General features: G+C 34.0%; 3 protein-coding genes across 5 annotated transcripts; 2 read left to right on the forward strand and 1 right to left on the reverse strand.

Annotated features, from left to right (window-relative positions):
- The first annotated feature begins 984 nt into the window (after positions 1-984).
- Positions 985-13,046, forward strand: LOC138331770 (uncharacterized). Of its 2 annotated transcripts, XM_069279534.1 has the most exons (14): positions 985-1,328; positions 2,512-2,681; positions 3,198-3,303; positions 3,656-3,756; positions 4,596-4,757; positions 6,090-6,183; positions 6,924-6,987; positions 7,466-7,569; positions 8,377-8,624; positions 9,048-9,105; positions 9,682-9,896; positions 10,329-10,419; positions 11,335-11,452; positions 12,618-13,046. In XM_069279534.1, exons 1-14 carry the CDS (start codon positions 1,196-1,198, stop codon positions 12,805-12,807), a joined length of 1,854 nt encoding a protein of 617 aa, XP_069135635.1. In that variant the 5' UTR covers positions 985-1,195; the 3' UTR covers positions 12,808-13,046. The 2 variants fall into 2 exon arrangements, with proteins under 2 accessions (XP_069135635.1, XP_069135636.1); XM_069279535.1 differs by lacking the exon at positions 985-1,328 and having other exon boundaries at positions 2,564-2,681; positions 3,154-3,303.
- Positions 13,047-16,547: 3,501 nt separating this feature from the next.
- On the forward strand, positions 16,548-23,186 carry LOC138331773 (uncharacterized). Of its 2 annotated transcripts, none has more exons than XR_011209721.1 (3): positions 16,548-16,675; positions 19,258-19,939; positions 20,689-23,186. XR_011209721.1 is itself a non-coding variant. In XM_069279537.1 (3 exons), the coding sequence occupies exons 1-3, from the start codon at positions 18,830-18,832 to the stop codon at positions 20,994-20,996; spliced, it is 996 nt and encodes a 331-aa protein (XP_069135638.1). In that variant the 5' UTR covers positions 18,650-18,829; the 3' UTR covers positions 20,997-23,186. The 2 variants fall into 2 exon arrangements, 1 of the variants encoding a protein (XP_069135638.1); XM_069279537.1 differs by lacking the exon at positions 16,548-16,675 and adding an exon at positions 18,650-18,835.
- Positions 23,187-23,300: 114 nt separating this feature from the next.
- On the reverse strand, positions 23,301-27,584 carry LOC138331771 (uncharacterized). The gene is made up of 3 exons (XM_069279536.1): positions 26,825-27,584; positions 26,181-26,342; positions 23,301-25,329 (listed from the first exon to the last, which is right to left on the reverse strand). The coding sequence occupies exons 1-3, from the start codon at positions 27,480-27,482 to the stop codon at positions 25,070-25,072; spliced, it is 1,080 nt and encodes a 359-aa protein (XP_069135637.1). The 5' UTR covers positions 27,483-27,584; the 3' UTR covers positions 23,301-25,069.
- Positions 27,585-27,956: the final 372 nt, after the last annotated feature.

Consider the following 27,956-nt stretch of genomic DNA (forward strand, 5'->3'; position numbering starts at 1 on the left):
TTATGTATTTTGCTTTCGCTGCATGCGTTAATCAGTACTTCATTCCACTAAAGGACACTAGTTGCACGGAATTTTTTCGGGATGCAATTAATTATTTTTAATATTTTTTATCTTGAGGTAAAAAAAAGAAGCTCAAACTTTTCATTGGCGGTAATGGTGATGTGAAAAGTAAGTAACTTTTGTTACTGAAGAAAAATACTAAATCGTGCTGCTCCTGTTTTTTGAAAGTGAGAAAAAAATATCAATTTGTCAGCGGTCGGAGCATCTTGAAATAAATTAATTGAAACATTTATTATTTGAAGCTTTTTTTATGTTTAGTTACAATAAATGTGATTTCCTTAATTGCATTTTCTTTTTTTTAAAAATCTTTGTCAGCATTGGTTAGTTGGTCTATATGTTGACCTAATCATTTAAGAAACAAGGTCAGTATTGTTTATCCTCTCCCTCTCTTACCAGCATGTGTTACCATGGTTGACAGCACATATGTCGGCTGTCCCTTTCATGAAACCAGACCACGAGCCAGTCCTCGAATAGAAATACGGAATGAGAAAACGCCCTGGATGATGGCCCCTTAAAGGGCGGATTAGCACATTTCATGGTCATGTAATCCCGATTGGTCAGCTATAGGGGATTAGTGTGTCAGGACCTCAACTTGGGTAAACATATATTATTTATTTGGCAATATTATTCTTTTATGAAAGGGTGGAAGCATAATAGGAACAGGGCCAAAACAGATGCACAATCGGAGAGTAGGGGTAATTAGGGGTTAGAAATGTTGGTGAATTTATTCAACCAACTTCTCCTTTCGTTCCGAGGTTTAAGAAAGATGCAGTAAGTCAGTTATTGCATGCATTTCTCGTATCGGGACAAATAATGATCAAGTATGATACCTCAGGCTTTTGTCTTTTGGGTTAGCATAAGTAATGCTATTTTAAGAAATCTTAATGATATCGTATTTTGTGTCTAGACATCTTATATTGCGTTGAATATCTTACTGGAGGGAAATGGTAATTTTGATCATCTGCATTTTTCGATCATTTGGTAAATCTACCTTTGTAGTTACCAGTAACCACAGAGCTCTATCCATCCACAAAGCAATGATCCACTCCGTTGATACTTCCCGTTTAATATCGAATGGTGTTGCTTTACTTTTAGATATGTGTGACCTATACAGTTAGACGTGAACCTGTGAAATATGGAGACAGTATCTAAATCATCTAGATTGGATTTTGACGATTTGATAGTGACAGCCGAATCAAAAGTAATTCTCAAAAATGTATCGGGATCAGCATCGAGTGGGGATCTATTGGCCATCATGGGGCCTACAGGTAATTTTTTACTTTTCAATATATCCCACAGAAATGTTTTTTAGATTTAATTCAAGATTTAAAATAAAAAAATGTTACTGTTTGTAATTTTGGTTATCTTTTAATTATTTTGTTTGCAAAATATTTATCAACATGAATGTATCTCCTTTTACTGTTCAATATCAGCCATAATACATGTAGATGCAGTACTGGGGAAGCTATAGAAATCCTCTAAGCTATTTTTTTATTTCTGTATCGGTGTTCTATCGAACCCCCCACCTTCATATCAAATAATGAGAAATCTTCATGTATTGTGTAATTATCCATAATCCTGATATATGTTTCTATTAGACTGAATTATGTACAATAATTGCCATATGACTTTGTTCAGAGTTTTATGTTTTATTCAGAATTCATTACGTTGAGGTTGCCATTTACAATATATTTATTACAATTATGCTTTCTTCTGTATGCGGAGTGAGTATAGAATGGCTTTTGTATTTAGGTATTCAGATAACATCGTAACTTCTACCTTTTTCATGATCATTGTATTTCCTTGTGAATTTTTTTGTCATATTGGTTAGTAACTTTGGTCATATCACATTGGCGCCTCCGTCATGCCACAGAGGGACAGTGCCAAGGAGCGCTTGAAATGAACATTCCATACATCAATGGATTTAGTGACAGTAGCAACTGTTGTGCTTTGTGCTCTGGATGGTTGAGAATAATTCCGTTAAATTCAAAGAAAACAATTACAAATAAAGAGACCAATCTATAGCACATTAGAACTGAATCAACCTATTTTTTCTTCCTCCATCTATGCTTTTCTAGGTTTGCGAGATAAATTCCTAGATTTACCAGTCTTAACATGCTACAAAAGTTTAATTTTAATAACCTTAACTAATATTATAGCTCCTTTAATCACATCTTTATGTCACGTGATGTAATATTTAGAAATAAAATAAATGTGTCATAAAATACCATAGATACATGTATATCGTTAATCTATATTGTGTATGTTTATGTCAATAATTTATTCTGTTGATGTTTTTATGCAATGATTATATATTGAACACAGATTCAAGCAAAGTCTTAAAGAATATGTGTCATGTACGATTTTAATATATTGCAAAAGCAACCAGTTTCGATGTAGATAGTAGGAATTTGTAACATTGATAATATTTCTTTTCATTTTGATTTGTAGGTGCAGGAAAAACGACTCTACTAAATGTTTTAGCTGGACGAACACCATATGACTCTGGCAGAGTTACCCTGAACGGATCACCCTTAAATAAAATACAACGTCGTCGTCTTGGTTACGTGTTACAAGATGACATATTTCTGTCTAACCTTACTCTGTGGGAGACACTTTATGTATGTATGTCATATATCCAAAGGGTGTGTTTATCACTAAGGAATACCAAAAAATGAGCTTATATATATCTTACATGGTTGATATATAGTATTTTAAAGATGTTTGCTGCCACTCAAAATTCTTTTATTTTTATTTTGAATAGACCTTCATTTCAGCAGTGAGTTATTTAATGATTTGAAAATCGTTTACTCTGTTGAAACACACGATTCCCATATCAAACAAATATTCCCCCTGTCCAATAGATTTTGAGGTCAGATTACTGTATAAGCATAAATTGTACCAGAAAATGTAACATGATTATTGAACCATATGTTGTATCCTACCTCTGATAACCGCTGTATAAATCTTGTTCAGATCAGTAAAATATCAAAATACACTTTTCTTATATTGTGAAGGTAAACGATTTGAAAGGTTGTAAAACTATGATTTTTTTCGGAATAGATATTAATCAAGGTTGTTTTTTTCTGATAGGGAAGAAAACCTGTCAGCCTTCTCAAACCTGATTACTTCTTCAGTTCACAGCGATGATACGAATACCTGACCGAGTACCTAAACAAGAGAAGATCGAGAAAATTCATAAAATTGTGGACTCCCTGGGGCTTAAAAAATGCCTACACACAAGTAAGCAGTCAGTTATGAATAATTGATATATATGTGTGTATATAAACAAAATAATCAGACGGTAAAAATGTAAACGAAGCTGGTTTGGTCGACACTAATTTTTAAATGAAAACTTTTCCGTTGATTTCCATTTGGAGTCTACATAGTAAAAAAGCTGAATATTGTTTTAGCTTTATTCAGGGAATATCATCTGATCAACAGACTAGTAAATCACAATGAGAGAATCCTAATTCGATTAAAAACTATGTTTTTGTGTAGAATATGATTTACTTGTATAAAAATTCGCTACTTTATATATAATTATAATATTTTACCACTATATGGAGAATTTGCTTTTGTCTTGTTTTTGAAGCAATTGGTGACATCTTCAACCGAGGTTTATCTGGGGGTGAGAAGAAAAGGGCAAACATTGGCTGTGAACTTCTTACTGATCCGGACATACTTCTTATAGACGTAGGTGTCCATGTACTGTAAAATAACTATTTTTCGTAGAAGTTTAATTTTGTGGATTTCTTTTTTTGACCAAAATCAATGAATGTACGCTCCACGAAAATTGATCTTTTTAATGCATGTTAACGTCATGTGTTCATAGGGTGACATATGTTTAAACGCGAAAAAGGTTAAAGGTTGAAGAAGGTGTGAACATGTACAAAAAATAATGGTGTAGATAAACGAAACAACTACATTTTTACAGACGTGTCCCGTTTTAATGTGACAAACCAATGCGATGTCTTGCAGAAGTCGAGATACAATTCAGGAGTGTCATCTTTTAATGTATAGATATGGAGACGGATTAATATAAGTACATTGTACTTGTTTCTGAATCCAATCTTTTTATGACATGTATATTGTACTGTATCGTTATAGAATTGAATAGATATTGTTTAAACCAATGTATAGATACATATGTTCCGCTCGATACAAATTTTGATGAGAAATGATAGGTAGTCAATACGAAGACCATATATGCTTGTGGTTTTGTGAAGTTGCAGTAAGCAATGACCAATCTCTAGGATCATGAAACAATGTCTAGTCAGACTTTAGCCAACTGACATTGACACATTGTCAACTGTGATCTGCTTAGTATACATACTATATTGAACCTACATGTAAGACTATGTCAAAATCTTTTAACCAGGTTTCAGATCTACTATAAATAAAACATGGAATTTGGCAAATAATTTCAGAAAAAAATCTGGGATTGTGCTTTTTTTAAACATAACCTGCTTATTTAAGTTCTTTAAAACTTACAATTGTGTTTAGACCTAAATGCATGTTGGTTTATAAAACAGGAGCCGACCTCTGGACTAGACTCCAGCACAGCCCTCTCCCTGATGCTACAGCTGAAGAACTACGCCACGGAGTACAACAAAACTATAGTAGCTACCATACACCAGCCGTCCAGTCAGATCTTCCACATGTTTTCATCTTTACTACTGCTAGTTGATGGGGAGGTAATTATGCCACTAGAAAAAAAAGAAAAAAGAATAGGAGTCGGAAATTGGTTGTGAGTTCCTAGTTCCGAGTTCCGTTTTCCCTTAAATGGAACTAGAAACCAGATCTGGGTTCTGTTTAAGCCCGTGCATACAAATAAGATATTACTTTCTTGTGCTTTCACTGGCCAATGAGTGGCGATCATTTTATTAAGATTCCTACGGATATTAAGATGTTTATTTAAAATGTAAAAGACAAATCAAACTTAGAGCTTTTAGAAACAATAAAAAACAATAAAAATCAATATATACAAAGAAAACGGAAAGCCGTCCGTTGGCCAGTGAAAGATCATGAAATTAATATCGTATCTGCAAGCGTAGGCGTCAACGGATTTCGTGTCTGGTTTCTAGTTCTGTTTAAGTTAAACAGAACTAGGAACTAGGAACTCGCACACAATTTCAACCCTCCTTTAAGAACATTGTGTCAATTAGTTTGTATATAAGGTCAAGTTTTAAAAAGAAGATAGTTATTAATGACCAACACATTAAGAAATCATAATAGATTTACGTAACAAAAAATATCAAACGTCATCGGATTATTTCAGTGGACGGGAACGTTTCAACTGATCAGTAGGCCACCTGTGTTATAAAGAAACGGAATACTGACGATTAGAATTATATTCCTTTATTTTATATTTAATGATAAGCAGTAAAATGTTCATTTTAAATAGATATGTCTATATTAGGGAATTATTGGTCACCCAGTTGTTTGGTGCTTATTTCTTATTTTGAACAAAGTTCGGGGTATATAGAACAAAAAATCTTTTAATTATAGGAGGTAGTTTTAAGTTTATATTTTAATTTCAAGCGTTATTTGCCGACATAATTGTGAAGAATGCTGTAAGGCGAAAATGTATTTCTGATTACAAAAATAATAAGACATTCTAAATTCAAAACATGTCAATAGTACGTGAAGACTCACTAATTTTCCGGAACGGCTTATATGTTTTAAAATGGAAATGTAAATCAAGATTGATAATTTTGTAGCGTCGCAAAAGTTATTAGTTAACCGTTAATACCACACTTATTATCACATTCTGAACACTTATTAAAAAATAAATTAAACATGAACTTGCCGTCCTCCAAACTACCTCGCGTTAGTTGACTATAACTGCACCAGACGGCAAAACAGCGAAATGAATCACGGTTAACATAGATTATGCAGGGTATCTTGAATTAGTTTGGACCATCGGTATGAATTTTCGTCGTTGTCATTGGTTTAAAGAAACTTTTAATTTGTGTTTCGGAAAGCTCGTATGCATTTAATATAAAACCTTGTTTTTCTCTCTGCAGATGGCATACTTCGGGAAGGCCAGTATGGTGATAGACCATTTCGCTAAGCTTGGAATTGTGTGTAGTCAACATTATAACCCCGCAGACTTTCTCTGTAAGTAAGAGTGTAGAGTTATCCTACACGACCTGGTCAAAGTAAGATATGATCTCATATCATTTTGTGTCTTAAAGAGTAATTATGAAACATGTTTATTGTGTAAATAAATCTTTTGTTCGATGGAATCATAAAAGAGCAAGATTTCTAATCCAATGATATTATGATCGGGAAAACACATATTAAAATATTTTAAACTACTTAAAGAAATCAATAAGAAATATGAATCCAGATTGATAATATTAATAACACATTATTTTTTCAAAATGCTTTCAAAGTAAAATTGCTGAGTGAATTTGCGACCCGCATTTTGGTCCTATTCTTACTGTTATTTACTTTATAATTTCTCATTGTGCATAATGAAAAGATATTCAGCAAAACCTGCAGCAAGAATAAGGCTAAAATTCGGGTCGCAAATTCACTCAGCAATTTTACTTTGACAGGATAATGTACTTTGAAAAATTAAAGTGTTTAAATGTATTTCTCCCTTTGTCTGTTGGTAATCATTTATTAGCTATATTCCTTCCTGTTCTTTCATAATTATTTTTTGCTATGGTTACATTTCATTGTATATATATGCACAAGTTTATCAATGATATTACTGACAATTATTATTGATTGTTTTGTTGGAATGTGTGAGCAAAATACTGCTATTTTGATTCATGCTAGTGGGACAAATTAAAGCCCAAGTGACTTTCAGAATCTCTTTTTTTTATAAACACATTGTATATTACGTTTAGTGGAAGTGTTAAAGAAAGACGTGACGTCTAAAACGAATGACGTCGACAAAGATAACACCACAAGGTAAGAGTAAAGAAGGTTGAAATCACATTACTTTAATCTTACTTATAACAAGCCTCTCCATTGGCTTAACAATCATGTTAGCAGCACATATGATAAAAGACTTCTTGGACAGCATAATAATGTCCAAGAAAAATATTCAGAGCCATCAACAAAAGTTGAATTATAGGTAAAATTATTGAATTATATGGATCAAATTGAATATGTATACTTTATGTTATGGAAACATTATAAGCCGTGGTTTATTCAGAGTTTACTCAGAGTTAACATAAAAACATAAAAACTATTAGTAAATTATTAAATACCCTACACGTACACGAATAGAAAAAAGGTTATAAAGTATCCGGTCTAAAAGACTTGCATTATATCAAACTATAGTATCATATTGGGTAAGCTTAATGGAAAATCTGTTGTTAATCTTCGAAATATATTTGAGTGTGAAATTCGACATTGAACTGACATTGCTTGTTATTGTGTTCAGTTTACCAATGTCAAATCAACATATGTCAACTGGACACTTGAATGGTTCAGCAAATACAGAAACCAAAAGGCCGGCGGGGTCTGGAGATGTAGAGCTCGTCATTGGTGAGAATACATTTGTAGTTATTTGTAACATTTTCTTTTACTAATAACATTGTTATTGTTAGACGTATAACACAAAACTGACCTACAGATACCAAAATGTAAATGTTGTATCCTATTGAAAATATACTACTTAATTCAAGTTAGAGGCGAATGATATTAAATTTAATTTTATCTTTTTTTTTTATGCAAAAATTCACATGTTGTTAATATAATTATCAGAACGAATTCAAAATTTTTAACTTCTGGTTATTTCAACACTTACCATGCGTAACGTTTGGTTTGACAAAAATGAATGGGAACCCAAAATAACTTTTGGCAGTATTTCAAATAATAATACCTGAAATCCTGTTATTTTCGTCTTACGTGTAGTAAATGGAGTATACACAGTCACACCAAGAAACTCAGCAGTGGTCAACAGCCGCATTTCACATTCTTAGTGTTATACATACACTATTTAGTGACTTCTTAAAGATAGGTTACCATATATACATAATACAGTATTGGGAGCAAGGATTTTTTTCCATAAATTATGTATATTGTTCTCTGTGTTACTATAGCATCATTCAGGGTTTTCTCTACATTCTTATGAATAATATGGTTTGTTATATCTACCATCCACACAACAAGCCAAACGTTTGACCAGTTATATCACAAAACGTTGGGTTTTTTTTCAATCAAAACGGCAAAAATTATATCCTATCTGACTAATTGGGATCCACGATCAGGAATCACTAGCATATTCTTTAAGTTACAGAAAGTTACGTCATATTTATAGAAATTAATTGTGATTTTGTCATTTTACTGCAGTGAAACCGCTCTCTGATCACACTTTGAAAGACTGGAATTGCAACGTTGAAGTGGAGACAAATCGTCGCTGGCCTACTTCGTTTTGGACCCAGTTTAAAATGCTCAACTGGAGATCGTACAAACAATCAAAAGGACGAATATTTCACAAGTTTGACATCATACAAGCCGCTTGTATTGCTACTGTGGCCAGCATTCTCTACTTCCAAATCGACAGTACTGTCAAAACTGTCCGAGATCGAATGGGTTTGGTATATATATTGATCTTATTTCCTACTACACTATTCTAACAATGTTGTAAGCCAACACGATGATGTCCTTTTATTTCATTTCACGAGATATATTATGTTGTTCTATTCTTATTCTTGACAAATTTTCGTAACTATCAATATTTCACGATTTCTGTTCGCCTATGGAATATGCGAAATCTAATTCACGTACAAACGATATCTGATATACATGTGCGATACTTGATAAATCTTAATAAGCCCAAAATCAAACCGCATTTAAGATAACAAACAAACTGTAAACGTTATTTTTGTGTGAATTTCATTTCGAAAATTTCATTTGATCAAATGTAAAAGTAAATGACTGTGCGCACATGTTTCTAAAGCTTATACATGCACATGTTTTAAATATATATTTACTGACTACACGTTTTTGTATGTTTGTAGGTATCCATTTCACTGACATATTGGTCGTTTCAAATGTTAATCACTACTCTTTTAGGATGTGAGTATGTTTCTTGTATATTACATACATTATTCGTTTTCAAATTTTGAATTGTACAAAAATAAAACAAAGGTATATATTAAGAAATAACCTGACACATGAGAAGAAAAGATACTACCAAATCTTACAACATAGAGTAGATTTCTTTACAAGTCGCTATCGCAAAATGTATTATCAGTCTAAAATGTGAGAAATAAATCAGAATAAATGAATGAACATATTAAAAGAAAGAAAACTATTGAATAATCCATCAAAGAAAATAGATTGATTGTCCTTGTGGCTGACGTTCACACGAAAAACAGTAGTGTTCTCAACGAAACTCATTTATCATATAAACATAGAGGAAACATTAAAATAAAATTGGTCTGAGCAATGACAAAAAATAACACATTTTAAAAACGTCACAAGTCCTTTCGAAATAAAACGTTACAATGATAAAACCAGGCTCCAGTATAAAAAAATCCTTAGCCAATCAATAATGAAGTAACTTTTAATAACTATAACTGCGATTGGCTATGTCGTCCATGATCATAAGGCCATGTGATTCCTATTAATAAGTGTATCATACTTGACCAGTTACCGGTGAACGGGCTGTCGTTAGCAAGGACCGGACCGCCGGGGCATATCGCCTGTCTGCCTATTACCTCGCCAAGATAACTAGCGAGCTACCACTCCTTATATCGGTTCCGTTCCTATTTAACACCATTGTTTACTGGATGGCAGGACTAGGAGGGGTGGACATCTACTTCGCCTACCTGGGGATAGGAACGCTTAATTGTCTAATGATACAGGTAGTTATCAAATCCATTAGTAATTGATGAATTTGTGATTTCTAAGCGTTTATCGCTCTTTTACTAATTTTTTTTGCTCAAACCATTCTATATACAATCTTATAATTAAAAAGACATTTTAAGTGCTTAAACACCATAAATTTATATATGTGTGTAAATTGAAAATGCGTTTCGTTTTAGCAGTACATTTAAATGTTATCAAGTTATACCGTATACATAAATTTACCTGCATAAAATGGAGAAAAAAACCATTTAGTATTGTAAGATAAAATAGTGTTTTGAGATTTAAAATTTGAAACATGTTCTTGCTTATGTTTATTAAGACTTTTCATTATCGGACATAATCTTAACGTGAATATACGTTCAATGGTATTTGCCATCTCGCTTTTTTTTATTCAATCTCAGCGTTTTCGTTCACAAAATGTCTTTCAGAGCCTTGCCCACAATCTTGGAGTACTGATCCCAGACCTCAAACTGAGTATGATGACAGGAAACGTGATCATTCTGAGTGGGCTGTTACTAGGTATGTAATTTAGTGGTCGGATGGTGTAGTGGTCAAGTCACTTGCCTCCCACCTAACCAGCATGAGTTCGATAACCGGCACAGACGTATAAAGGTCAGGGGTCACCTGACCGGTCATACGGCGTTTCTCTGGGCACTCCGGGTTCCCTTCACTTTAAGACCCATCCCATGCATATATCAAGGCCATCAAAAATGATTTGTATGTTATGTACATGTGACTTGTTTCGCATTTGATGTAGATACATGTTCATAGAAAGTTTGATATGATTACGGAGAGCGAATTGTGTAAACATTATGTTACTTAAACTGTAAATGCATTCACATGATTTTTCCGATTATATATACAGTATGTAACCAGTGTGTATATATACACAGACATTTAAAACGTGTGTGAGTTTTCCTCGAAATGAAATAAGGCTAATGGAATTTGAAGATCAATGAAATATGTTGATTTCGGCTATGATTATGTATACGATACTATTAATACTACTTGGTATGGTATTTTGATTGGACTGTGATGACTCGATTCTATTGTTTCACAAAATATTAGTTTCCAGACGATAACTTTAGAAAACATCAACGCGTTTCAATCAAACTTCACACAGTGGTAGTATATGGCAAAATACAGATTGGAATTGAATTTGGAGTCAAAAGGTCAACTGCAAAGGTCACTGTTACTAAAAGTAGATTGTTTCACAAATTTTCGTTTCCAGACGATAACTTTAAAACACATCAACATGATTTGTTCAAACTTCATACAATGATAACAACTATGCAATAATAACTTGCCATAGATTAGAAAATGTAATTGACGGCAGTGGACGTGTGTTGCTTGCAACACTTAATGTAAGCCTTTTTGAAACCGTGTTGATATCATGTGTTTTTAAAAAAAATGTGTATTCGTTTTGTTTTATAGGAGGCTTTTCCAACATCAATCCACCAGAATGGCTACGATGGGCGAAATACGTAGTACTTGTTCATTACCCTTACTCGGCATCCATGACGTGTGTACTTAACAGCATGGATAATGTATGGTAAAGGTGTTTCTATACCGATCATAAATGAAATTTCTCTCACGATAATCCAAACACAGTTCATAAGTTTCGTCCACCCCTTGTATCATGAGAAGGTTTTAAAATTTAAAAAGACAATAACCTTTTTCCTTATAGAAGGTTTAGATGTTTACAATGATATGTCATCATTAATTAACTACTTTCATATTTGTAACAATATGAAAGAAGCTGTCCTATAAATATCATCAAAACTGGATCAATATAGGTAAACTGGGCCAATATCGACAACTAGGCCAATACGGGATCAATATACGACGGATGATCCAATTAACATAGTTTGAAGGCGCTCATTGACAACATACAGATAAGGAGCTTGGAAAATGGTTAGGGTTAGCTTCAGTTTATATTTTTTGACTAATTTGCCAATTTCTTGTTCCTAGATTTCCCTCCAAACAAACAGGTATTCAATATAAATAGATGGGAGCAGTGGTATATACCGTTGCTTTTCACTATCGCTTTTAGCATCTTGTACCGTTTTCCTTCACATGTAGTTATTTCTGGGAACTGTGTTTTTCTTTGGAATCGACATATCTCTACAGCAGGTTTTGATACCACCTTTTTAGCGATATTTTGCTGTCGTATAGCTTTAGACACCAACATGCTTTGTTTCTCGCCTTAACATTATCTGCATACTCGCGATATTTTGTCTTCTTCAATGAACTCAACTGTCTGTGTTTTCTCCTGTTTTTGAAATGATTTATTTATTAACATTTAAGCATTGATGTCACTATTTTTTTTAATTTCATCGGGGTATGAAAGAAATTTTGTTTGCAAACTTTGTGAATCCACGTTGCAAAATAAAGTTATTCTATATCCCGATGAAGATTGCAATGCTTATAACTAATTTTTCGGACTACTTGATAAAACAAAATACGTTTGGACGTACGATTTCATTGATTTTCCAGAAGATTTTTTTTCTATCGGATTTTCTCATAGTGGTATGAAAAAAAAGAATCGACCAATCGAAAGCCAGATTTAGTGTCAAAACAGAGAAAAAATATGTAATTTCCATTTAATGCAATATTATTATTTTTTGTTTACAAATACCCGGGGTTTAGGACATCATGATAGGACATATCATTAAGGTCACTCCTACTTTTTGTAATGTAATATATTATGTTTTCAGGTGTAACCAGACCACTGTGGACGTCTTCTCTCAGTGTGAAAACAACACGTCGGCCATATTGTCATCACGTGACATCCTGTTGGGCATCGGAGTAGAGCTCCCTATATACTGTTACCTAGCAACCATTGTCTTACTGACTCTGATATTTTATACATTTGGTTATTATTCGTTAAAATTGAAAAGGGTATGACGAGAATTTGGTCGAAAGATTTTGATAGAATATCGTGTATATAAGTATTTTATGACAAACTTTCTCCATAAACTTGTGTGATACCAGGTTCCGTGTCGTTTTGACGACGACTAGTTTTTATTATTGCATTATTTTTAAACTTTCTTACTATGGACAGGATACGATTTTCCTGTTTTCTGATAGTGACGTACAAAATGGCAACCTTTCACGACAAATTAAAATGTGTATTTTATGTTTTATCAATAACGTGCTGTGTTGTTTTTCTCACTATTGTTGTATAGATATGAATAATTTTCATTCATGTTTGAAAATATCGGCACCCGTTTGTTCCGTATACAAAACAGAAATATTTTGAGCACGATTACAAGATCATGTCCTCGTTATATTGATTCCAGAAAAATCCAAAAATTGTAATTTAAGAAAATGTTTTATGACATTTAAATCAATTATTTAAATTAGAAATTACAACAATGGTATGTACAGATAATCGTATCAGATAAGCATGGTAGGAACAAAGGGATTTCATGGAAATTATTCTATTTTATGTAATTAACGGTGACATTTTGTAAAACAATCTTACATGAGTGATGTAAAACAATCTTACACGAGTGATCATTTCATATGAGATTTTATGAAACGAGTCTAAGAAGCTTTTATTTTAGCGAGCCTTGACGTGCAAAAATTAAAACTTCGAGGCAAGTTTCATAAAATCACATATGAAATTAACACAAATTTAATTTAAGATACTCATTATCACGTTACTACAAAAACTAACATTTCAAAGAACTTCACGTCAAACTGTATTCCGAAAAGCCAGCGGAGACTGCCATTTTGTCCCGCCGTCCTCGTAATTTTGACGTCACATCATTTTTGCTGACGTCATTTTCTTGTTTCTGTCTGACGTCACAATAAATTTCCATCCAATGAAAATAGCTCTAATTATCAGTGACAAATGTAAAATATTATTCCGAAAACCAGCGGAGACTGCCATTTTGTCCCGCCGTCCTCGTAATTTTGACGTCACATCATTTTTCCTGACGTCATTTTCTTGTTTCTGTCTGACGTCACAATAAATTTCCATCCAATGAAAATAGCTCTAGATTATCAGTGACAAATGTAAAGATATTGCACACGGGCGAAATCACTGGATATCAGATAAACTAATAAAAACGTCATAAGATTAGGATTAGGTATCATCGAATTCCTAGAACTAACCAATTCAACTCTAATAATTACTCACTGATATAAGCTTATGGAAATGAAATATATTTACCGATAATAACGCGATCTAGTTAATCGGAAACATAAATCACGGGTAACAGTTACCTGTTCAAGCATGTGTCGATGTTATGAGCGCATATTTACAGTGATCATAAGTTTCGTTTATGAAAAAAAAGAAACTTCAAACACCTGTTTTGATTTCCTCCTTCCCAATCAATTGTGGAGATAAAATGTGTGTTTTGATAGATTTGGTTGAAAATGCAGAGGCTTTATTATATCGTATATTTTTAATTACATTTTCTGTCAATATAAAGTATTGACACCAACCAAGATGTATATGAAACAAGCATGTATATTGACAAAACACTTGTGGGTGTTTGTATGAAATCGATAAATGAGAAGTTTTATTGTCAAAACATATAATAATACAACAACCTAGTTTAATGCTAAGGCGCATTGGAGTAGGTTAATATAGTCCCAAGGTAAAATTGATTTACACGGATTGCTAATTGCTCTGACATATCCTACTTTATACAACCACGTCATATGTTTAGAAACCAATTTTATCAAAATTATGCTTGTTTCGAATATATTTTAGTTTTTTAAATAAATTTTTATAATCCGATAATTTGATTTAATAAAAACCATGACAATTGCGGAACCTGTGTCGCTATTATGAAATGAATTTACAAAAGTATACGTTTAGTTCCCAAAATTTCTGGCAGTATATATTACTACATATGTTTTGAGTTTCTTTGTAAATAAATGAGACATTGATCACTGTAAATTTGTACTACGGACCTCATTACTCATGAGATAGACACGTGCGCATTGTAGCTGATCGAATAGGTAACATTTATCGAGTTTTGTAGCTACTTTGCAAGATTAGATTATAATTATAAATTAAAGTACGCGTGTTTTATTGGTGCAGGTTTACGTTAAAAGAGCGTATCAACGTCGAGATAGCACTTGTATTGAACGCAAGTATGTATGCCGGTTTGCAACAGAATATTTTAAATAAATGGTTTTGCCTGGATTCGCCGAGAAAATGGATGACAAATATTATAAATACAATGTACAAACTGGCATACAGGTAAGTTAAATTGTTTCTATCTCCGAAAGTATATCGATATGAAAGTATTGAGTCGACTTACAGAAATTCAAGCTACCCAATAGAGAATACAAGAGATTATGCAGGTACTTAAATCTGACCAGACACCGGGATCACGGTGCTATTGCTTAGCCTTTCAAAATTGACGTAACTTGTTGTAATATCATCTGTGATTGGCTAAGTTTAAATTTCAGACTATCTCATATCCTATGGCCAAGTTTTATATGAATAAATCACTGAAATTTTTTTTGTTAGATTTTACTAATTTTTTAATATTTGTTTTATTTTACAATATTTTCTATATGTTTATAATACATCGGATAATGCTTCATTCATGATCAGTGAATGACAAATGATATTTTAAATTACCTATGAACAATGTAAGCACAGTGTATATCCTGCTTAAAATTAGCTACTATATAAAAAGACCACTCTCTATTAAGAGACCACTTTTCAATTTCCCTTGAGAGGTCGCTTAAGACAGATTCGACCGTCGATTTAAAAGTGTTGATTAGATAATGGTTACTGACAAATTCCTGATATGAAATATTCTGTCTATGCATATTGAAGAGTTAACTCTCTTGCTGGTAAGTATCCATTGTGACGTCGTTAACTTATGTGCACAATTCACGTCTTTTTCTCCAAAACGTATGACGTTAAGCTCGCAAACACATGACGTCAAAATTAATACCTTGATCCAATTTATCGTTTTTATCACCGTTGATTGCATATCATTTAGTCACGTTGTCATCAAATCGGAACTGGTTTCTGTGTTAAAAAAATTCTACCGGCAGGATCTTATGTAAACATGACATGTTTTTGCCATAGACTTCCATTGTGACCAATTCAATGAAAGTGTGCAAGTCTTTATACATGTATGTAACAATAAAAGTATTAAATGTCGATAAAGAAGAATTGTAAAAACCTTTTGTATTCTTATGTGAATATTTGTATACATAACCTTGTTGGATGCACTCTAATTCGCCACACATTATTACAGCATATGTTCTCATATTGTAGCTCAGAACTAAACATTTATTATAATAGTCTAACGACCGTTAACGTCATTTCAGGAAATACCATGTTAGCTTTTATTCATTTACTACAGTAAGTTTGTTAATAGGCATTATATAGTTATGACTCTCATGCACTTCTTTAGTTACTGTCACATATCTTTTGTTGAGCAGGGTCTTAAAATCTCAGTATAAGTCGAGGGATTTTTCAGAGGAAATCGGCATTTTTTCGGAGGAAATCAGCAATCTTAATCGACTTGTTAAGTTGACCATGCTTTGACTTAAAATCACCAATAATGCCTGTTCTACTTTATTCGCCTGCGTTGTATGCTCTAATTTTAAAAAAAAATCCATATTGCTAGGCTCCTATTAAAATTATTGATTACCTTCGTTTGAATTGCAAACGCAATTTTACTATAAGGACGTCTAGAACATGCAATGCATTTCAAAGCGTCTGTTTCTGTCATAACTACGTACATGTAGACTATTACGGAGAAATGAATGAGGAGACCAGAGACTGAAGGTACTTATATATTTATATTATTTTCATTTGATAATCGTATTTTTGATATTTTGTATATTGGAGATATTCAGTTTGACCAAAGACATTGCGAGAAAGTATACATAAATATGGAACAATACTATGCTGGTAGTGTTTGACGGTGAGTACTGAAGCCGTCAATAATGAGACTTTCCATTTCACTTTTCTATCCTTCGATATTAGTTTCCTAATCCAACAAAAACGTTTGTCTACCCTGTCCTTGCGTTAAAATGAACAGGATTTCGTTTTCATAATTGTTTTACATAAAAGCAAATAAAAATACTGTACTTTAAAGAGGAGTCAAAACCGGGGATTTGAATTTACTTCGTCATCAGCAGAAATTCGTATCGTTTATGATTTGTTTAAGTGTAATTACTTTAGTTAATACTTAACAATTTATATGTCATAATCCATATTTATGTCGTCATTTGGAAAGCATTTTTTATATTTTACTAAGCTTCAGACGTCTGTTGAAGGTCATATACATTAAAAATATATAAAAAAAACCGATCATAATAAAGCAGAATTCGTACATGTTTGTAATAATTTAGATGTATCGTATTTTTTTCATAAAGCGTTTATGAAAAAATCAGCAGTGTTTGTTAGACCATTAACATTCGATCTGGTTTTGTTTTTCTGAATTTTAATTAAAAATATTCGTTAATTAATTCTAATATGTTATATTATTGCACTTAAAGATCAATATTAGTATATTCTACTTTTGAAATTGTTATTTTTAATTCCCTTGAATTATTATCATCTGATTAATTCTGAAGTCATTTTATGTTAAACTCATATGTCTGAACACTGACAAGTAACCTAGCTTTCTAAATGCCACCTGTACATGTGTCCAATTTTAATCTTATTCTGTGTGTAATGCCTGATAAGGAGTTAGGGTGTGTATAACTAGGACGGTATTGTCCTAGGGTTATTTATAACCGGAACAAGAACTTAACACAATCAAAGCTCGGACGGCATGGATCGAATTTCAGATATTTCAGAAATCATGTACCGAAGTAATTAATTCATATTGTGACTTTATTCATCATATTTCAATTTATTCATCATATTTCAATTCAATACATTTAAAGGCACCGGTAGTGTATGTTGTTTGTATATTTGAATACAACAACGAACTCTTTGATACACTGTATAGGTTAATGTTGAAAGATGAAAATGATAGCCTCGTGTAGTTTATATCAATTACTGAAATAAAAATGTTCAGATCCTATTTTTTGCTCAAACTTCCCACCAAGGTATAATATCTTATCTCTATACCGTTATAGTATGCCGATTCCCTACAATAATGTAGCAAATGTGAAGAAATTTCCTTTTAATATAATAACAAAGGTTTGATTTAAGCTTTCGGGAGTTCGAATCCCATGTAGGGCTGTTGCCAGAAACTGACCGCTGGTCGATGATGTTTCTCAGTTTCATCTGACTTTTCTCCACCTAAATCTAGTACGTTCTTAAATGACTCTGGAGGCTGGTAACAGGACATTAAAGAAACTACTAATCAAATCAATCGCTCAACTACCACATTCAGCTTTTGTTAAATAATAAATCCTTCACAATGCAAAAAAAAAAAAGAAAAAAAAAACAAAAAAAAAACAGAAAAAAACAACAACACCAAGGTATTAATGTCGCATATCGTTGTAACATGGTAAAATGGATTTAAAGATCGACGACGTTTTATTACAACATTTTAGCTGATATAATACCGTTTGATGATTCATGATTCCTGCTTTGTTATATCTATTACACATGCAAACTTGTTTACATGTTTAAAACCGTAGACATTGTTTCCAAACTTTAAAACCTTTGATGTTCTCATAACACTTATAAACACTTGCAAATATTGTCTGCTCGTGTTCGATCCGACGACATTCACTTAAACTTTACCAACGATACGTAATCAAAGAGTAGTGGGCCTTGTAAGTAGGTTGTGTTTTGTGTGAACATGTATTAGATGTTACAGAGTACGTGTGTATCTCATCCACGTGTAACTGTCGTGCATATTATGCCATTGTTTCGAGCGCCAGCAAGCGTTACTCTCGTGTAAATAGAAAGGTGTTCTGTCCATTTCTGTGCGGTATTCTGAAGGATTACCATTTGGTCCCTGTGTCAGATTATAATATGGAGGTGGGTAGTATTATGGAGGATGGGGGCATGTTTGTAGAGAGTATGATAGGGTTTTAGGTAGAGTGTGGTGGAATTTGCGGGACATATTTTGTAAATGTAAATGGGTTAGTTTCGTTATTATTGGACACAGTATATATTGTCTGGGAAACCTTTAAATGTGTTCATGTAAAAAAATTTTGTCAAATTTTGAATTTCTCTTTCAAGGGGTTTCTTTCATCGACAAAAGTCCATCGTAAGCCCATCTAACCTAGGTTGGAACGTTATAGTTTATCATTATACGATAAAACTTAGCCGGTCTCTCTCCTGTTGCATATTGGATAAACTTGGATTTTATTCTAGCATATATTATGGATGATTGCAGTAACCTTGTACAAGAAAAAACATTAACACACACAACTTATTTACTTATTATTTATTTACAGCTGGACAGTGAGAGGAGTAAAGTTGATTTAAATAAAGTGACTGACAACCTAAACGTCGAGTATCAAGACGCTTTTCACGAATCTGTAAAGACGAAGTTCTCACTACCAAGGACAACCGGGATATATGGCAGACAGAAGCAGGACAGCATGCTGAAAAGTAATTTAAAGGCATTTGCAAAGGGAATACGAAAACTTCATGGAGCAAGCCATCATCAAATCCTTCTTTTCGTAGGCAACGGGGTGGATGAGGACAACACGTGGAGAGTACATACAGAAGTCGTAGAGCGATGTGATGTGAAAAAGGCAATCGAAAAACGAAAAGAGTTAGGTCTTCTGGAACTGCCAGAGTGTAGGTCACCATGTATAAGTGTTATGCGCATTAAACAAATCAGAGTAAGTCTTAGTTCAAGTGGACCTCTGATGTTGTGTCAGAATAGTCCAAAGGATCCAATCGTCATTAATATTGTACATCATGGTGATAAGTTTGTCTCTTTTCCAGTAAAGAGAAATAACAAGGACAAAATGGCCACAGTTTACTTCAAAGGTAAATCCACTGGCGAAAAACTTCATACCGCTCACTTTGATCCAAGACAAATGAGCAGATATCAGATTTACTCGAGACCAGCTCCGCCGACTCCGCCTGCTTTTATAGGAAAGACAGCTTTGCCAGGTACTTTTCCAGGTATGACTTTTTGTATCTCGTATCATCTCCATTGGCATGGGATGGGGTGGTAGAGTGATTTATGTGTTCCAACATAATTCCAATAGTCATCCACCTCTCGGTTTCGTGGTTACTATTCCATGTTGGACATTTTCCAGTTACTGCCCGATTATCAGTAGTTTTATTCGATGTTTGGCTGTCCTCCACTTCTAAGCCTGGTACCTGGGGCTTGTAACAAGAGTTGGGAAGTGGGTGTCTGCTGTGTGTACTATGACCTTTATATAGTATACCTACAGCACACACACACACCCCAAACTCTCGTTACAAGCCCCTGTGCCTAGCATTTGAATGGACGTAATACCAAAACAGATCATCACTTATCAATGGAACATTTTATGCTTGAACATACAACAACTGATAAATGAATGTTTTTGTTCCTTGTAAGTCCGTAGTCCTAATTGCAATGAAATTCTCATACTTAAAATCTACGCTACGCAGAAGGGTTCACAAGAAATAAGTTTGTAACACAGAATTATTTAGTTATAATAACATGTGTCCCTCTATATTGGATAGACACGTTTAAATTAGTGTACTCGTAATGACGTATGAATACAAACACAGCGCCAGAACGGACTACTTTTATTTCATGAAGATATAACACAAAAATATGAGTGACTCTCTATTTAGTGTATTTAGAGTACACTAAGATTTTGTATATCTCCATAACATACCGGACAAATTATCTACTTCATATGTAAATTACTTTTCAGGTTTTTGGAAGGACAGTAATCTGATGATCCTAGCAAAGCAGATCTCTGCAGATGAAATGTTGGAGTTGTCTTTTCACCTAGGAGTAACAAGAGAATCATTTTATGATTTTAAGCACTTATTTTCCGACATTGAAGTCAACATGAGAGTGTTTGATGACTGGATGTGTGGTCTGTCCTGTTCAGACGACGAGAAAGTATCTATATTGTGTGCAGCAATGAAAGAGGCAAATTTGAACAGAATTGCGAGCATAGTTAAGCAAACGTTCGAAAGGAAGCGCACATTGTCAAGTGCTGACTTTCAACATTAGACGCATATTACTAAAGGATCTAACACGATAAAGAATTTTCGTTTTCGACTTTCTGAATAAACAATATACATCGTATGTAGATCTTTTAATTAGAGGCTTATATTTTGGTTATAATCACCTTATAAATCTAGCATCGCGTATTGATGATTTTAACATTAACACACCAGTAAGCTTATGTACAATATATGTTACATATAAAATGGTTGTTTCTGCCCATGTGCAACGCTCAACATAAAGGGATTCTGACAAAGTGATTTACCTATTATTCAGTGTTATGTGACTCGGTAGGTCTGCCGTTTAGTGTCTTTAGAGGCATGTTTCAGTAAGATAGCACTATAAAAGGGCGAAAGCTCCACAATTACAAAGAAACACAATACAAATATGTTACGGTCTGTAAAAACACATATATATTCACATACCGCAACATATTGTTTACGGGGAGGCCGCCCTTAAATGACCATAGCTGTGAATGGGACGTTAAACAGAAATCAACCAATCAACAGTCATATCTATGTCGTTTTTATACCAGTAATTTTATGCTTTCAAACGAGATCCAAGAGTAAACTTTGCTCCTACTATAAAATGAATAGTTTCACTAATTTTTCTCATTTTATTCATGAGAAAGGAGGTATATTCGCCAATTTGATGTTTTGATTGACCTTATGAACCTTATGAAATGAGAATAATAGATAATGAATAGCATCAAATTTTCAAGACTGACAATTGATAATATAGATCTCTATTTAGCAAGAAAAAGAATATATTCTACGGCACTGTAAAATATTCAAGATAACTGCCTGATAGTCTCCCTTTATATTCTATGTAATTTTATTTTATTTTCTCCAAATTGTTGGCGTATCGGTTTCAAAAATGCAATATCGATGCATGTAGCAAGGGCCAAATCAGAGCCTAGGCATGGAATTTGAGATAGATCCCCAGTCAGTACTTTCTGGAAAATATTGTACAAACTTAAAACATCAACTAAATTACATTGCTGTATCGGTCCTTAGATGCAGTAAACATAAATTATACCTAGGTCCATTGGGAGTCTATATATGAACTTTGAAACAGATACTTTCTGAGATATAGCAGTAGCAAACTTCAACTATCAAAATCCCAATAAATATTAGCACCTATACTATACGGTACTAGTAGATCATATTTTATCAACGCTAAATGTATGTGTGACATCTGATATAGACAGGTTTCATTTACAAAGCAAACGTGTGCCATAAAAGTGCCGTATTCTCGGTAATTAGCAACCAAGGCGCTTAAAATTTGTAACAAATGGGGGGGGCTTATTAATGAACCAAAATGTAAGTTTTGACGAAAAAAATCAGCAATATTTGAAACCTTTCTTTACTCATGGTACGTTAATCTGTTACAGTAAACATGCATATGCCTTTTATCCTCTGAGACGCATTAACTCGCACGTTCATGTAACATGGGAGGGATACAATGCTGAGGTTAGAGGCATCACATTTTGTAAAACATTGTTAAATCCATGGAAAAGACCTTTATGTAACTTCAACTCTTCTCCAGAAAGGGGACGGGGCGCTTATAGAGGAATGGGGCACTAATTACGGCGAATACGGTAATACATTTAATGTCCTCACTGCTATATCTCAACGCCAGACACAACAGAACAGAACAGGACGCTTTGTATTTCTTGTTGAGCGAAAACACAAATAAACAGTTTGCTGCGCACAATGCCACTTCCTGGTTGTCAGATATGAAACATACGGCTTTGGCGTGTCGGAATGAATTTTATTACATTTCATCGACAGTCCATTGTGCCGTATCTGATTTCAGCAGGTTAGGTTGGCGAAATAAGTAAAGCAATATATAAACACAATCTCTATAAGAGTGAGCTAAAATTGGCACTGGTAAACGTTAACAATTGCTCTTCTGAGAATGGGGTGGTTTAAATTAAGGAATGGGAAATGGGCCCGGTCTATTTTGTGCATAATTATTTGTCATAACAAAACATATGTTTAAGAAAATATTTTCGGTACGTAAAAGTTTATGTATACCGGTATTTTCGGATAAGACAAAACATATTATATATATAATTATATATCATATATAATTGAATATTTAGGTACAACACTTACTTTGTATGGGTAGAGTATACCACTGTCCGCCATCATACCAAACAGGTATTTTATCTCGACGTATTCATCCTGGACATGAGAGAGAAACAGTCGATGCCCACATCTATATGATATGGAACTTTTACAAAACGTGAAGGTGCACCGTGTGGTATACACATTGTGATAGGATTATACAGATAAAAATGGCAAAAACAAATGACAAATTTATTGGTAGAAAATATATAAAGCATGTTATTATACAACAAACAAAATAACACATTTTAAGGCCATGATCCTGTCTATAATTGGGAATATTAGTTTCATGAGATTCACGAAATTGAGTCGAAGGTGGTGATTTATATAACACAATTGAAAATATATTCAACTGTAAAACATTGTTGACATCACGTTATTGACGATAATGTAAAATATATGTACATCACAAATATTTAACAACAATAGAACAATGTCACGGTGCATGAATGGGAAAACTCATCCTCGATGCTCCAGTGGTTACGCTTTCTACCCCTGTACTATATCACAGTAAAACTGGAGGCAACATAAGACAATTAATTTGAGCCTTTGATGTACATCAAAGGAATTGTATAACGGTACACTGGTTGGTTTAGACTGGCCACCTGACCCTTAGGTGTGGATAAGACTTCCTCAGCAGTTATTTACTAGTTTATCTCCCCCTAGTTTGAAACTTAGGATCAGGTGTAGTAGATAAAAATAATCAAGCCATACTTTAGTGATTTTTTCCAATATTACTGGTGGCCAGTCTATTGTTGGTTGTGTGGCTTTAAAATTGGGTGTCGTTCTCTCCTCTGCAGGCATGCGATTGATCAGGGTTTTTTTTTCTCTTGAACTTTCTCCTGTTTTATTACGAGATGATTCAGGGGTGGATAAAACGTCAGTGATAGTAATCCCTGGAGTAACGAGGATGGGGGAAATCATGTTTCTTTGGTTATGTTATTTGATTTAAAAAAATGATATCTAGACAGAATTTCGTTATTTCTAAAGTAATGTTTCATATGATGTATCTTATCAAAAATCTTTTTCGATTTCTTATACCCTCGGAAAGACATCCGTTGCTTTGGTCTCTAAGTGGACGGACAAATATTGTTTTACATTCAAAATCAGTAGAAATAAAAAGAAAAAAAAAATCTCTAAATTTCTCATTTCTTTCTACTCCAACTCGGGGGGATGGGATCATCCCGCGAAAAAAGAAATACAAAAATATTTACACATCAACGAGTATTTCAGCGTTGTACATTGTAGCACTCTCGTGATAAACATATCCGACATTTGTCAACTATTAACATTTCATTGTCAAAGTTGATAACTCTCTAGACATTCGGCTATGCACTTCCGCATATTTTGTGAATCAACATACTGTATAATTGTTTACTTTTGATGAAAGAAAATTTTGCGACTTTTCTTTTTATACTTATTCGTGGAACTTGTTGTGCACTGTCAGTTTTAACAGTGATGCGCTTGACTATTCTTAAATTTTATATGATATTCGCGCGGTTATTTAAAGATGCTACACCGCCGACAGAGCATAAACGATATGCATCATTTGAACAGTAGTTGGTGTTTTATCATACATATATATGTCCAATTAACACAAGTTATTCTGTTTTTCGTTCATACGCAATCAGCACTTCATTCCATATAAGATATAGTGTCAAGTGATTTTTTTCGGGACGCAATTAAATATTTTCAATATTTTTACCTTGAAGTAAAATTAGAATCTCAAACTTTTCAATTGAGGTAATGGTTTAAAGTAAGTGTAAAGCAAGTAACCTTTCTAACTGAATACAAATACTAATTCTTCTGCTCCTGTTTTGTATTGAGACAAAATACCATTTGTCAGCGGTGGGGCATGTTTAAATAAACGAAAATGAGCTTGATCGCGAACATAGCGAAAGTTAGTCCCAACGAATTAAAGAAACTATATTGTGAGATGTAAATGTTTTAGGCATCCTGATCCTGGTTTTGCGTGAGGGGACTGTACTGGACCTCGGATCGTGGTTTACTTTGTTTCCTCAAATGGCAGGCCAACAGCCATAGGTGTGTCATGGCGACGACAATGGCTGCGAAAACAACGAGGTATCCCAACACCACGAGTCCGAATCCTTGATCAGCAATAGTCATCATTCTGTATATCTCTCCCAAGGTCACTACCTGGTGTAGCCCCTGTGCAAATGTACCCAGTGCTACGCCCAACAGTATGGCTAAAAAGAAAGATGAAAAAGACATAGCATCTTATGGTATGCATATCCTCTGACTGCATTCTTATACAACATTGGTTGTAGTTATTTAGTTTTGTTTGCAAAAAAGAAGACCGACGTACATAATACAATGAATATGAAGTCAAATAATAAACACATACTAAACATAATATCAAACATTCAACAGTATACAGTATCTCTATTACAACATCTCAAACAAGTAAAGCATGTGAATATCTTTGACAGAAGTTCAAGATTGTTAGGTCAAGGTCAATGTCGCTATTTATAGAAAATCCTTGTCGGCACTCTGGTGGCTTCAATTATTTCTTGACCATAGTATATTTTTTAATGAATCAAAATATCTCGAATAGTTTCATGAGTTTCATGATTATTCTGTCACTTGCACAATTTCTATTTTTAGAAAGTCATTGTTTAGATTAATTGTATTCCTTTCTTTATTGATTTTCATTTTCAATGACGTGTAGCTACATAGTATAAGGGGCTGGTTGGAGATTAATTATTTTTAGTTAAAGTCGCAATAATAGCTTGCGGCGATCAGAGGGGGTTGGAGAGGTATTTCTTTGCTTCAGCAGTACTTAAATGCTTGTTTATGCTCGCATGAGTATATCTCCTGGGTTAAATCCCTGGTAGCAATACCCCTAATATTTAGTGGTTACTACATGTAGATACTATTTGTTTTGTATGGCTAATGAAAATATCAGAACATCTGATACCTTAATCGGAACATCAAATATCTAGAACATTGGATACCTTTTACGATATATCGCGATTTTCTGGAATAGATATCCAATGCATCATTTTGAGCTTCTTTTAAAAACGAATTCAATAAATACCTTGAATCACGTGACACAATGCTGCCCAGGTGATCAGCAATGGATCGGTCTGCTGCTTTTCTCCAAAAATGTTCCGGAGTGTGATTATGGCAGCAAACAAGCTGAACAGCAAGGCGATGATCATTTCTATTTCAGCACGAATGTAGACTGTACGTATCAAATCTGAAAGGTACAGAAAAGTCCGTTTTATATGAAGCTAACAATGCAAGTTAAAATACCTCAAATGTGTCGATTCATGAGTTTGATATAGGAGTTGGCGTGTGTTGGAATGTAGGTATAGAACTAAAATTGCTGCCACGTCCTTGAGGACAGAGAAATGTCTCATAATGGACAATCTGATAATTCATTATTATTTCTTTTCAATATCAAACTCATAATTTTGAAACATGCATTGTCAGCTTTGATAAACTTGGTGTACATAAAGATAACTAGAATTATATTAAAAACAGGAAAAAAATCTAAATTTCTCATTTCTTTCTACTCCAACTCGGAGGGATGGGATCATCCCGCGAAAATAACTGTCTATACGGTATGTGTTGAATAATAGGGCATACCTTGTATTTCCGACAATAAAACATCACAGAAAGATACCATATCAGGACATCAAACAACCCTGTAAGAGAATATCATTTGTGAATCATTACCTCCAATAGACTCCCAGGCTTTGTCACCGAGAAAGATCTTAGAGACGCCGTTTGTATCCATCATTGATACGATCTCGACAAGGGTTGATTCAACTTCATCTCCAAGAGTTTTGTAAGAACCTTCCCACGAATGTGACGTCATGGCTAACGCTGCTAGTGAAGGGCCTTGGCCTGCTGGGGCTGCAAGGATACCTGGTCCTGTCTGGCCACCTGGAGATTCTACCGGTTCTCCTTGACCTGTCTGACCTTGTGGAACAGCACCACTCATTTGGCCGAGAAGGGATGATGAGACGTCCTGACCTAACATGTCGGAAGGGACAGTAGGGGCTATTGTTGAAAATTTACAACGCCAAATCCCCAATGATACGCTCATTCCAAAATCACAAGAGGTACCCGGTGGCACATTCGTTGTTTGGATGTGTGGCTGACCATCTGCCCCCATCACTGCGGACCTCGCTATGTTCATCTCCTCCATCACTTCGGTCATTGACACACATACTTTGTAGCTGATCAGATTCGGCACCAACATAACAACAGCAGTTAGCAGAAGAATAACTACTGAACTAACAGACAGAAGCACACCTAACTTAGTCGCCATCTTTGTATTGTTTGAAGAAACTTCCTGGTCGCAAACTATCCTATTAGATATATATTGCATTACACGGTTAAATTCTATTCATTTCGCGTTCTATATTTAGCTTTTATACAGGTAAACACTAGCTATAGCCTGTATCCATACAGTACGTAGCAGTAGACTTGTTTACATTGCACACCGTATGTCGACTGCAATGTAAAATGGTGTGTGTAATAGTTTAAATTACAAATGTATGTCATTATACAGAAGTATTTACCTTTACATTTATGCACTTTAGACAATGTCTGTATATGTCATCAGAGCGCAGATATATTCTTTGTATTTCATGATGATCACTGACCCTTGTCTGTCCGTATACGGGTAGATAACACCCCCCCGAGTGTATTGTAAGGTGAATACAGGTAAGATAAACGCAACCCCAGACTGTTTAACTGGCACGTAGCCATGTTGTCAGGGTGGAAAAGATATATTTGACAAAGACGAATAATAACATGAATAGTAAATTTTCCTTAAAGAGACAATTCACTCAGGCAAATT

The sequence above is a fragment of the Argopecten irradians genome, chromosome 9 (assembly GCF_041381155.1).
Source record: "Argopecten irradians isolate NY chromosome 9, Ai_NY, whole genome shotgun sequence".
In the NCBI taxonomy this organism is placed as follows: domain Eukaryota; kingdom Metazoa; phylum Mollusca; class Bivalvia; order Pectinida; family Pectinidae; genus Argopecten; species Argopecten irradians.